Source organism: Heterocephalus glaber, unplaced genomic scaffold, assembly GCF_053883595.1.
Source record: "Heterocephalus glaber isolate CG9 unplaced genomic scaffold, H.glaber_assembly_v1.0 deba00001504, whole genome shotgun sequence".
Classification (NCBI taxonomy): Eukaryota; Metazoa; Chordata; class Mammalia; order Rodentia; family Bathyergidae; genus Heterocephalus; species Heterocephalus glaber.
In genome coordinates, this window is record NW_028258324.1 from 57,092,918 (window position 1) to 57,106,364 (window position 13,447).

General features: G+C 36.3%; 1 protein-coding gene and 1 pseudogene across 27 annotated transcripts in view; one reads left to right on the plus strand and one right to left on the minus strand.

The window, feature by feature from the left end:
* The window catches only part of Fxr1 (FMR1 autosomal homolog 1), an 877,806-nt gene that overhangs the window by 18,475 nt on the left and 845,884 nt on the right, over positions 1–13,447 (plus strand). For all 27 annotated transcript variants that reach the window (XM_087186580.1, XM_087186582.1, XM_087186581.1 and 24 more), the window contains exons 2-3: positions 2,035–2,087; positions 3,588–3,681. In XM_087186580.1, the coding sequence (XP_087042706.1) occupies positions 2,035–2,087; positions 3,588–3,681 (147 nt within the window). The remainder of the gene's footprint in view (positions 1–2,034; positions 2,088–3,587; positions 3,682–13,447) is intronic.
* LOC106010815 (transcription factor E2F5 pseudogene) lies at positions 7,293–8,254 on the minus strand (annotated as a pseudogene).

The following is a 13,447-nucleotide window of genomic DNA, read 5'->3' on the forward strand; positions in this document are numbered from 1 at the left end:
TCTGCAGGTGCTGTGATCCAGGCCCCTCAGTTAGTGCCTGAAATTGGCTGTTTTTTCTTATACATGCCAACCATTTCACTTAAAGCACTTTAGGACTTCTCTTTGGTGTGTCTGAACTGCCAGCAGCACTACTGGTGCTTTGGGGGCCACTACTGGTGCTTTGGGGACCATGAAGTGTACATAATCACTATGTTATTGCCATAGTTGATCTGACAATGAAGACAGTTACCAAGTGGCTAGGAGAGTGAGTAGCATGTACATGGCATGGATACACTGCATGAAGGAATGATTCATGTCCTGAATCATGAGAGATATCATCATGCTACTCAGAAGGGTGCACAATTTAAAACTTAATGAATGGCTTGTTTCTGGAATTTTTCATTTAATATTTTTGGATTGTAGTTGACCTCAGGTAACTGGAACTGCAGAAAACAAAACTGAGAATAGAGAAGGACTATTGTATGGGTCCTGGACCAGGTGAACGCAAGTAGGAACAAATGTTGGGGCCACTATAAGGTGGCTAGAAGTTGTGGACACTTAATGGCATAAAGCCTCCCTATACCATTTGCAGACAAATGTGGTTATTTTAAACATTTTCCTAACAGAAGATTTCAGTAAGGATCTAGCCCTGCCATTTTGTATTTCTTAAGCAGATAGGAACTCTACATCATTCTGAAAGTTTAAAGGTATTGTCTGTCCAGCATTAAATGGGCTGAGTTTTATAGAGATCTAGCCATTAGAAGTATCTTATCCCTAAGATTTAGGGATTACATTTTGGGGCATAGGCCATTAGAAGTTGCTCTTTACAGTCCAAATAAGTCTTAAAGACTTAAATATAAAGTTTTTTTTACATCTCATTGTAGAAAAGCATTAGCAATAAGATGTCTAGAGCCGTGTATTTTCTTTTTTTTTTTTTAGAGCTATGTATTTTCTTATAGTTTGTGCAAAATGTGCACCTCAACAAAGTATTGGTACTAAAGTTTATGGTGGAAATTGTGGTGTAAGCACATTTTTGTTTTTTTGGTGCGGAGGATCTAAACTATGGTCTCATGAATGGTAGGTAAGCACTGGTCTTTAGATAAAAATAATTTTATTATGATAAGTGGAATTTTCAAGTGGCTGAAATTCTGTTTTGATTTAATCCATTATATGAATTATTCAGAAACTAGTGAATTAACTATTGTGAAACTTGACAAACTAGTGTTGAAGGACTAGAAACTTATTGAAAGCTGAAGATAGGAATAACTGCTGATAGCAAGAGATGATTTACTAATATTTATGAACTGGTGATTCTTAGTTTTTTTAATTATTTGCTTAAAACATGGGAAGGATTTGTTGGTGACATAAATATGAAAGTGCTGACCAAATGATTGCTGAAAGTGAAGATGCATTGTACTACAAATAGAGAAACAAGCCAGGATGTCACTATAGGATGGTTAGAAAATCAGCCTGAACAGGAGTGGCAACTCTTAACTTTAGATTTTGGCAGAGAAAAGAATAACAAATACTTTTCAGAATTGTAAGGTAGAAAAGCTTAATGAGGTATGATACTTAATTAACTAAAGTGTGCTCAAGAATGTACAAGAGGGCCGGGGATTTAGTTCAGTGGTTTTGCTGCCTGCTGAGCAGGCGCAAGGACCCGAGTTCAATCCCCAGTACCAAAAAAAAAAAAAGTACAAGAGATAAAGCTGGGATGAGTCCTGGCAGCCAGATTCCAGATCTTGAACTCTTAGTCACAGCGCTAAATATGGCCTCATTCAGCTAATGCCTGTGATTCAAGGATGTGCATTTGTTTTTTGCTAATTTCAAGGTAGGTGATGCTATGTGAAAAATAAGGTTCAGAGAGTTGAATTTACAAGATTATACATCTCACGAATGGTGGAGATGAGAATCAAACACTGATCTATGTAATTCCAAACTTTAGATGCTTTCAGTATAGCATTTTCTCTATCTTACTGTCTCTATGTCTTTATCATATTGTAGTTACATGTAACATTTAATATTGATAAGCTTTTAATGTTTTGTTTCTTACAGGGATTTATCAAAGATGTTCATGAAGACTCCCTCACAGTTGTTTTTGAAAATAAGTAAGTTATTTTTATAGACAGATCTTAATTTTAAAGATTGCTAGTGCTACACTGTTTCTGATATTACTACTGCTGGTGGGCAAATGCTTTTGCTTTTGAGTGGGAATGCTTTGGGTGTTATGATCATCTTAGGAGTTTGTATAAGGCCAGCTTTGATAACTCTTCAATTGTTTTTCTCTCAATTTACTCATCACTCTTTGTCAAAACATATGGATATCATTAGGTAGTTTTTTGCAGAAATAGATCCCACAAATGACATTTTAATATGCTAAATTTTATCTTTTATTAGTACATGTTTGAATATGCTTAATTTTTAAAAGCCCAGAATGTTAAAATGAGACTAAAGGTATTATGCTATCATCTAATTGCGTGATATTACTTAATTAATGAGAGCTAGTGTAAATTTATATATATGGGCTAGATAGTCTAAAAGTAGGAAGGTCAGTCAAGCATCGTAGGGTTGGGAAAGAAGGATTATAAAAGCAGATTCATTGAAGGTCAAAGAACTGTTCAACTTCCACATTTGAGCTGCTTCTGGAACTGCCTGAAAAGATCTTTGCCCAGCAGCAACTTCAGTGTAGAAACAAGTATTGAGATGATTTCTGTCTTTGAGCAACTGCCATTTAGATGGTAATGATGAAAAGAAACAGCCCAAAATCATTTCACTTGTCACATGGTGCTTTACCACCCAGTTTGGCAGATAGAAGCCTTAGAAACATTTTATATGTTAGTATACCTCTCAGGCATTTAACTTAAGGCCAACAAGAACTTATATCTATCAATTTAGTTTATGGAATACAGTAACTCATAGATAAGTAGTTTAATATATTAATATTTGCTACAAAGATTAAAGAAAACAAGTGTTTTATAAGTCTTAATTATAATGTATATGTTTGTTGTAGAACAATGAGAATAAAGCTTTGGTAATTCAGCTATTTAAAGGATTGCTTTTTTTACTTTTTTTCCCCCACCTTGGTGTTAGGGATTAAACCCAGGGCCCCTGTAAGCTAAGTATGTGCTGTACCACTGAGCCGCACCCTCAGCCCGAATTGCTGTGTTTTTTTCTCTGAGTGTATGTACTAAAAAGAATTATGCAGTTTTTATTGTTTTGAAATCTATGAAATTGTGTTCCTTTCTTCACAAGTCATGTAGTTGTGTTTTGAGATAAGTTGGTCCCACCACTTTTACTTGGCATCTGTGGAAATGTTACTTTATTTTGAACCTAAGTTAGTAATAACTGAACTTAGCTTATTCCGTTAATAGAATAATTTATGTATCATTCTTAGGATGATTAACTTGGAATTTAATGCAGTGTTGTTTATAAATATTACTAAGAGTTATGCAAAATCTTTTCTACCTCTATTCAGAAATTGTAGTATTACACTAAATAATTAACTTAAAAAATATGCAGTACTAAGCATAGGCTATTATATAGTTTATGTTTAAGGAGCTGTTAGAATAGTACATCTTTAAATTATTATTTCTTTTCTGATCTTTCAGTTGGCAACCGGAACGCCAGGTTCCATTTAATGAAGTTAGATTACCACCACCACCTGATATTAAAAAAGAAATTAGTGAAGGAGATGAAGTAGAGGTATGTGTTAAGTTTCTTTTCTTATGGTACCTACTGTTTAAAAATTTGTGGGGGAGGGTGCTGGGGATTAAACCTAGGGCCTTCACACTGAGCTACATCTTCAGTCCTTTTTTAATTTTGAGATGGAGTCTGACTAAGTCTGAGCTGCCCAGGGTGCAGTGAGATCCCTCTTGTCTCAGCCTTCCGGAATGCTGGGGTTAAAGGGGTATGACACCTCTGGCTTGTTTTAAATAAATATTCTTCTAGAAAATCTGTTCAGTTGGTGGATAATATAATTCTAACTTTCTATCTGTGATGGCTTTGTAATGTAGAATTGCTTGAGATTTGGAGTCAGAACTGGATTCTTGTCTCAGCTCAATTTTTTGCTTTGTGTATTTGATGATGAGTGTCTTTTTCACTAAAGTGAAAATTGAGCATTAATAGTACATTTGGATTGGTTTTAAAAGAATCTGACACAGAATATGGTATTGGTCACTATTTTTCGTTTTTACTGGTTAGACTAGTGATTTGGTTCGGTATCTTTTAAAATGTTGATAATTGGGCCGGGGATTTACCTCCGTGGTTCTGGCGCCTGCCTCGCAAGCTGAGGACCTGAGTTCGATCCCCGGTACCAAAAAAAAAAATGTTGATAATTACCACCCTTTATTGTAGAGATTAATAATCTGGTTCATATGTGTTATGAAATATTATAATTAGCAAACCTTGTGGGATATTGTAGAAATGTTTGGGAAAATTTTAAAAGTCCAGAAAAGCAAAAAGGAACAGAAAGAAATCAGAAAAGAACACTGTACAGCCCCACCCCCACAGTGGGTTCTTATTGTACTACTCTTTTATCTTGCTTTTTTCAAACTTAGTAGCTCTTGGGTGTCTGTCTTTAATATTAACTGTTTATTAACATGCCTGCTGTTACAAAAAAACTTAAAAATAATTGTTAGAAGTTGAATGATGAGTCTAGAACATTTTATTTTCATTACAAGAAATTGGTACTATTCTACTAGATGCTCAAATATGCTATGTAATTTTCACAGGAAGTTGGCTTGATGGAAGAGATTTTTAAAAGTCTTTGTGTGTACCTAATTTATATAGGAGTGGGTAGGAGAACCTCTTAACTGATGAAATGAGTGTCAATGTACATACATTTTTTTTCCTGCTATGCCGAGGAAAAGCCAAAGGCCTTATGCATGTTAGAAAAGTGCTCTACCAATGAGCTGTACCACCTAGCCCTAAGTCAATGCTTTTACAGTCCTGTTCTGTTCTACTGGTCTCTGTGTCTACCTTTTGTGCCAGTACCAGGCTGGTTTTGTTACTTTGGCTTTGTAGTATAATTTTTTAAAAATTTCTTATTACTTTATTAGTACATGCAGTATGTAATTATATTCATCATAGTTATTTGTACACAGTGGAGTACTTCTCTGCCATAAGGATAACTTCGAGGCCATTTGTAGGTAAATGTGATAGACATTTCTGAATGCTTTTTTCTGCCGGTTTCATTTTCTTTTAATAAGGTTTTGAGTCTCTTAATCCTTATACTAGAGAGGCAAATAATTTTATTACTTTAACCTCTGATTACTTAAACTTACTTCCATTATAAAATTGCTTTGATTTAAATTATTCTGAGTTCACACAGTGCTATTTTATTTTGCTAAAACAAAACTATGTTGTAACTTGTGTTGAGGTGTTATTAGCCCACTCTGTAAATATTAGTGTTCAATTTACTCACTTTTTCTTTTATAGTTAGCTTCCACCAAAAGTGAATACCAAAAACTTTTTGGTAAGGAGACCTGTAACTGTAGTCTAAATATATTACTGTTCTTGAGGAAAATGTCATTGGTAGCACATGGAAATATGATGTAAATCAGAGTGTGAAGTAGGGTATGTGGTAGGTATTGTGGATCATGACAGTGGTGCTGGGGATTATGAAACTATTTTCATTTGGACTTGAAACATCAAGGCAGCTGTTTTCTTTTTTTTAGTGTTGTCTTTCTGTAATTTTGTTTTCTGTGAAGATATCAAAAAGACCTTGATTTATTTTTATTTTTCAAAATTAATTTCTCTTATCAACATTTTCCTTCTGGAATTCTAGGCCCTTCAAGAGTCAAGTCAGGCAAGGAATGCCTTGGGTTCAGAAATGTTCTAGAATTAGAAATACATGGAGGTCAGTTTTGGTAATAGTGCTTTTTATACTTTGTGTTGTCCATGCTCAGACACTTTATGAGTCTATTTATGGAAAAACTGCTCACTGGTAGGCTGAAGCTGTTACAGTGCTCTTTTCCTAGTCCATGTGCAGGAAGGTTCAGCATTGTTCTTGGACCTGCCTCCTGATTTGTGAACTGTTGTGATTGTTTTATTTTATTTTGTGCTTCATGATTCAACCTTGATAAATTTTTCTCTGCATGATTTGATGAATTACCAAAATTGAAGATATCATCACTACTTACTTATTTATTTATTTATTTGTTTTTATTTTTTTGGTACCGGGGATGGAACTCGGGTCCTTGCGCTTTTGAAGCAGGCGGCAGAACCACTGAGCTAAATCCTCAGCCCTCATCATTACTTTTTTAACGTTTGAAAATTTAAGAAAAAAGTTTGAGCTTAATACCCATGGATTGTGTATATGTGTGGGGGGGGGGCAGGTTCCTTTTTTTTTTTTTTTGCAGTACTAAGGATCGAATTCAGGACCTTGCACTTGCAAGGCAGGCACTGTGCCACTGAGCTAAATCCCTGGCTCTGGTATTTGTTTTTTGCCACCCTTTGTTATCTGAATGACCTGGACCATTTAGAAATTTTTTTATTTTTAAAAATTTTTTTATTTCATACAACTGTATTTTTAAAAATCTTGTTAATGTACAGGCCTTGGCACATTAAAAACAAACTTCATAAACAGATCTTTCCTGAACTGTAGGATAGTGGAATGTCAGAAGTCAACAAAATGATAAACTTAAAGTGCTGAAACAGAAAGCACGTCACAAAATCTGTTCCCTGAAACGGTACATAGCCGCATTTACATACTTCACTTTTTAAGTGGCAGTGAATGTCTTCTTGGCCTGACTCATGCAGAAATAGTTTCATGGCAGTAAAAATCAAGGGAAATAAGTGATTAGCCCTTGACCAACTTTAACCTTCCTTTCATAAGAGAAAACAGAAGGATTCAGAATTGGAAGTTGAAATCCCAAAATGTAATTACTTGGAGATTGAGAAGGCTGGTAGATAATTAAACCCCCTTTCCTGGGAAACAGAGCCCTTCCCTCGCCCTTTTTTTGGTATCTGGGCTTGAGCTCAGGACCTTGTGCTTTTGAGGCATTGCGGTGCCACTGAGTAAAATCCTTGGCCTGAGAGCCACCCCCCCTTTTTTTTGTACCAGGGATTGAACTTGGGTCCTTGTGCTTGCGAGGCAGGCGGCAGAACCACTGAGCTAAATTCCAGGCAAGAGAGCCCTTTGTTTTTATGCTTGAAGTTTTGTGAAGTAAAAAAAGAAAGTATTAGAGAAGAACACTTCAGAATCAGTGAACTAAAAAAGTTTTAAATTCATTATTTTTAAATACTTAGGTTATTAGGAAATCTAAAATGTTACACAGTTAGAAGTAAGTAACAGTCCCAAGTTTCCATGGAATCTAGTAGTTTAGTGTCTGGACATCAAACAGGTCACAAACTCCTTCATTATCATCTAAATTATAGTTGTCATCTTCATGGGTAGGAGAAAGCACTAAGAGTGGAAGCACTTCAGAAGACATTAACTCATCAATAATATCTCCACTAATAGATCCTGCACAGAAGCTATTTCTGTAGCTGGTATCTGCTGAAGATTCTGGCTTCCTTTCGGACACATGTTGCTTGGGCGGGTTCTGAGCCAGCATGCTGGATTTCTGTGGAATCATTGGAGTGGAGGACTTGAGAAGAAGGCTGTTGAGGTCATCAGGTGGGGGAATGGGAAAACTCACAGGCTGGACTCTTATATTACAAGCAACACATGGATAGGTCCTGAATGACTCTTTAAACTGATCTGGTATTTCTTTTGTCCATTCTGACCCATTTCGGGAATAGGTACCTCCAGCTGCGTACCAGAAGGTGCCTGAATAGCCAAAAGTGTATCACCATTAAAGCAATTGCAGGCATCTTCATGAGTTACATAGGAAAATCTGTTATTAATGGATTCATCCACATTTTTGATGCTTTGCTGAAGCCACAGTTTCTGCTGATCAAGTTCTCTTTCCTTCAGTTCTAGATCTTCAATTTCAGCTTTAAGAAATCTTTATAACTTCTTTAATATTACAGCCAGCACCTGCACCTTTCCATTGGATACTATTTTTCGACTTTTTCAATTAAATCAATTCCTTTTAAGACATCGGTGATATCATAAATTCTTTTTTAGCCTCACAGCCAAAGTATCTTCAGCTGCTTTGAGATCCAGGATGCCATCTTTGGCTTTCTGCAGCAGTGACAGGAACTTGGTGGTGAGCAGCCCCAGGCTCTTCTCATGCCTGCTGCGGGCCCCCCCCCCCCCCCATACAGAGATGTGGCATCTGGGGGCTGTCCCTGCAGGGACTGCACCTTCGGCCATGGGCTCTGCCGCCATTGTATCAGGTGGTAGGGCCCACCTGCCTCAATTGCCACTGGCCATTGTGCTCCCTTGCCGCCACCTGCTGGGTTGCAGCGCTTACAGGCAGCTTAGCAGGGCCTGCACACAACAAGTATGCTGTGCCTCCACCCCATCCCCAAGCCCTGGAGCGGGGGAAGGAAGCCCACTGTGGAGGGGAGGGGGAATGGAAACAACAAGTAGCCCAGATTTATTTTTTTGAATCAAGCAGTTTTTTTTTTTTTTTTCAGACACCCCCCCCCCCCCTTAGTGCTTGTGCTTTTTAGTGGTCTTGGGGATTGAACCCAGAATATCCAAGCATCCCCTACCCTTTTTATTTTTTTTTAAATTTTGAGACAGTCTAAATTCCTAGGCCAGGGTTGAACGTGTGATCCTTCTGCCTCTCAGCCTTCTAGAGTGCTGGGTTTACAATTCTCCCCCTTTTATTCAGAGTAATAAAGCTTAGTAAGAAAAAAAAATACAGAATTGCATAAAGCAAAAAGTGAATCTTCACCCATCCCAGATTAAATATCATTTACTACAGTGTCTCCTTAGTTTTTTTCTTTGTATTTTTAAAGAATATGTGTATATTTAAGTTGCGAAAATTGGAACTCATATATGATTTTTGTTTTCATTTAATTGGGACGGCATAGATAATTTTTATATGTGCTCAAACTGTTTACTTCATTCTAAAAACTCCGTAAAAGTTCTTGCTATGAACGTGTTATAAATTAAAGTACATTAGCAGCTGGGTGTGGTTGTGCACACCTGTAATGTCAGTACTCTGGGAGGCTGAGGCAAGAGGATCCAAAGAGTGAGCCCATCTTGCGCAACTTAGTAAGACCCATGATTCAAAATAAGTAATAATAAATAGAGAAAATGATGTAGCTTAGTGAGAAAGCCCCGAGTACCCTCAGTATTAAAAAAAAGAAATTATTAGTGGACTTTTTTGCTGTTACAACAGAACTGTCATATTTAACGTTCTTATGTTGTTTTCTGGTGGTATAGATTGTAAGACCTTCAGTTGGTGAATCAAAGGACATGTCTAATTTAAGATTTTGGTAGTAGGCTAGGGATATAATTCAGTTCTAGTGTGCTTGTGTTACATTGCTAAAATACCCCCAAAATTTGATAATACAAAAATGTACCACCTTGTCTTTCAGAAATACTTTTGGAAATTACTGCTTCCTAATTTTGGTGACACACAAAAATATGTGTTCTGTGTGCATGGACTTATGAAATTATTACCAGTCTAAATTTTTTTAATTTTAAGTTTTAAAAAATTTTATTGGTACATTTTAGGTATATAGTATAATGACATTCATCATTGGAAATTTGCACCTTTACATAATCTCTCTTGGTTCTTATTTAATTTTTATTAGTATGTTTTTGTAGTACATAATAGTTACATTCATTGTGGGGAGTTGACACATATACATAACACATCTTTTTATGTCTCCTTTCCTCTCCCCTCCAACTCTTGCAGTCTGTAAAGTCTTGTAAACCTAATAGGTAAAATCGTGTGTCTACTGAATTGTTTGATTAGTAATGACATGAAGCACTTTTAAAATTAGTCCCTGGTTTTGCAACCATATTTCCTTGATTAAAGAGGGGAGAACACTTTCAAAAAGTTAACTTTGCTGTAGAAATCCTTCCACTTTGAAGATGGGAAAAGTGACTGATTTGGCTGTTGGTATTACATTTAGAACAAAAATTATCTGGTATTTTAGGGTTGTCAGGAATGTTTGAATATTGACAATTTTATGTAGTGTACCCTCAGATTTTAGTAAGTCAAAAATATATTGGCTGCTCGAATATTAGATTTGCCTTTATAGCCAGCTTGAAAGGCATAAATGAAGCTAAAGCATGTAAATTAGTGTCATAGTCTAGTAGTAGCATCAAGAGAGTTGATTTTGAAAAGGTCTGGATGAGTGTGGTGGCACATTTATATCCCAGCTAGTTGGGAGGCTGAAGTAGGAAAACCACAATTTCAAGGCCAGCCTGGGCAACATCGTGAGACCCTGTCTCAAAATAAAAGCAGGTCTGGTGATGGATGTGGCACCCCGGGGTTTAGTATTCTGGGCCATTTCAAGGGCTGTAGAAATTTCCACTCCACCAGGTGATTTCATATTCATTTTCCTTTTGCTATAGAAATCTGCCTTGTTTAGCAGTAACATGCTACACACAGAGACACACGTTAACATTATAAGCCTAACATCTCAAGCTGGTATGTAGTTTATTCATTTATTTATTTTGGAAACCAGTCAGTCTGTATTTAGGCTGGCCTGGAACTCCCCATGTAGTCTGGGTTGGCCTTGAATTTGTGATCCTCCTGTCTCCATCTCCAGAGTGCTGAGATTATAGGTGTACACTACCATGGTAGGCTGATAAGTAATTTTATAAAGTTTCCTAAGTTGTTTTCTGGGCTTTGGCATATTTGAAATTTTATAAAATTGTTTCTGGACTTCAAGGTTTTTGATTTAGTATCAATAGTTGAATTAAGCTGGTTGTGGTGATGCATACCTATATAATCTCAGCTACTTGGGAGGATGAAGTTGGAGGATTTTTAAGTCAGAGGACAGCTTGGGCAATTTATAGTCAGATTGCCTCAAAATAAAAAGTGCTTGGGATATAGTTTAATGGTGAGGTATTTGCCTAGCATGCATGGGTTCCTTTGTTCAGTCTTCAGAATTGCCCCCCTCCATTGAAATAATTGGTAGATTATTGTTTTGTGACATATACCCTTCCATTTTCAGCTTTGTTGCAGATTGTCAGCAGGTTGTAAACCTATATATTGCCATTAAAACGTTTGAAATGATGGCATCTTGAGAGCAGTTTGATAAAAAAGGGAGTAAAAAATCAATTTAAGATAGGATTCTACCTTCCTTGAACTTTTTAAACAAAAGATATGTGTATTTTTGTGGTCTACCTCCTAAAGGTAGGGAGTTTGATTCTTGTACCCTGTCTTAAAGTTTTAACTATCTCTACTTAGACTCAGTCTTTCTTATAATACCGAGTCCATTGTTAGTCTTACTGTTTAGGAAGTGCTCACTGGAGAGGTGAGCATGTTCTTCATTCGTTTCTCTTTTGAGGGGAGGAGCTAGTTTCTGGGACTTAATTAAGTTAGGATAAAACTCACGTATTAAAGTATTAGCCGTAATATGAATGAGATATTACTATTGTGTAGGTAGAGAAATCACATTTGTGAATTCCATATGTTAAGCTAGCTTTTCTAATGTGCATTTTCTGGTTCTTTTTTTTTTGGGTACCAGGGCTAGAACTCAGGACCTTGTGTTTGTAAGGCAGGCGTGGCACCACTGAGCTAAATCCCTGGTCCAAGTTCTTGTAAATTACTGTATTAGAAAATAAAAAGGCAGACACACAGGAACACATTCAGTAAAAATATCTCATGTTGGAAAATTATGATTAAGTATTCAGTTTATTGATGTTATTTGGAAAATTTCTTTAGAAAAGTGAATATAGTTAATGAAAAGTGGTAAAATTGATGGTGTTCATTTTTTGTTGTTACTTGAAAGGCACAGGGGAATTCTGTTCACATTACTTGGTTGTGTGCTTGAATGTAGAGACCATTTTTTTAAACTTTATTTTTAAATTTTTTGAGAGGGTCTTGCTATGCAGTTCAGGCTGGCCTTGAACTCCCTGTGTAGCTCAGGCTGGCCTCAAACTAACATCGATCCTCCTGCTCCTGAATGCTGGGATTATAGGCAGGCACCACCATACCTGGCCCATTTATTTATTTATTTATTTTAACAGGATTTGACTTGAGATCATTTGGTGGAAAGAATCTTGAAATAGACTGATGGAATTTGGTTCTTCTGTTATAACCTTCAACATGAAACATGGTAGTACAGTATTTAATTTGAATACTGTTGTGTTTTTGGGATTCCCGCTATCATTCCTTGGTCTCTCCTGCATTTTGAACTCTTTAGCTTTGAAGAGACTTCAGCCCATTAGAGAAACAAGGGCCATTGCTTTGCATATGAATTGTTTTTATGGTTTAGTTTGGAGAGTTAAGTGAAATCTGAAAAAAGGTTTTTTTTTTTTCCAATGACATTCATAAATGAATTCCATAATCAACATTTTAGACATAGTATTAGTAGGGTGCAGTTTTAAATTCTGGGTCATTAAAGTGATTTTTAAAAAATTAAATTGTGACGTATAGTCTACATTTTGTAAACTTGAGTCAGCCTCATAGAGTTTTGATTTAGGCTCAGGAACTTAGATGTAGTTGCCTTAGACTGGCTTTATCTTTCAATAGTGAAGTTATTGAAGCTTACAGAAATAAGGCCGGGGATTTGCCTCATTGATGCCATCGCCTGCCTCGAAAGTACAAGGTTCTGAGCTTGATCCCCAGTACCAAAAAAAAATACAAATCAGGTATAAAATTGATTCCACCTTTTTTTTTTGGTATCGGGGATCAAACTCAGTACCTTGCGCTTGCAAGCCAGGCATGGCGTCACTGAGCTAAATCCCTGGTCCGTCCACCTTTTTTTTTTTTTTAATTGACGTGCTGGGGGTCTAACTCAGGCTTGAGTATGCTAGGTAAGTGTTCTCCCACTGAACTCTCTAGCCCTGTGAATCTCGCTTTAATATTCACTGAGAAATAAAACTTGCAGGCAATTGAGAATAGTTCATTCTCTTTTTTTATGAACAAGCTATATAGGAATCAAGATTCCTGGAAGGCTATTTTGTTTTGATAAAATGAAAGGGGTTTATGTAGTTTCAAAACTTGTCTTTAGCAAATCAAGATCAACATACCCACCCACTGATATGGTAGTGAACTTCAACTTTAGCAATTTTCACAAGATTTTTACAATAAGAAATCCCAGTTTTTATTCCATATTTTCTTGGTGTTGGTACATAAACCTAAAAATAGCCACCCACCAGCTGTCAAATGTCCTAGAACGTACACAGCTTAATATTGATAATCACATTTATATGTCTAAAAAGATCTGTTGTTATTCTGGTTCATATCACAAGTAGGTCATCAGAATACAATACTTGAAAAATATTTTGGAACTCTGGGTGGGTTTTAATTTTATTAAAAAGTATAGCCTTTGTTTTTTGGCACCAAATTAGAACAATTTTTTTAAGTATAGCCATCTTTGTTATACTTACGGTGTATTTTTGTATTTAACCAATTGGATTGACTAATCCATTGGGAATTTTGTA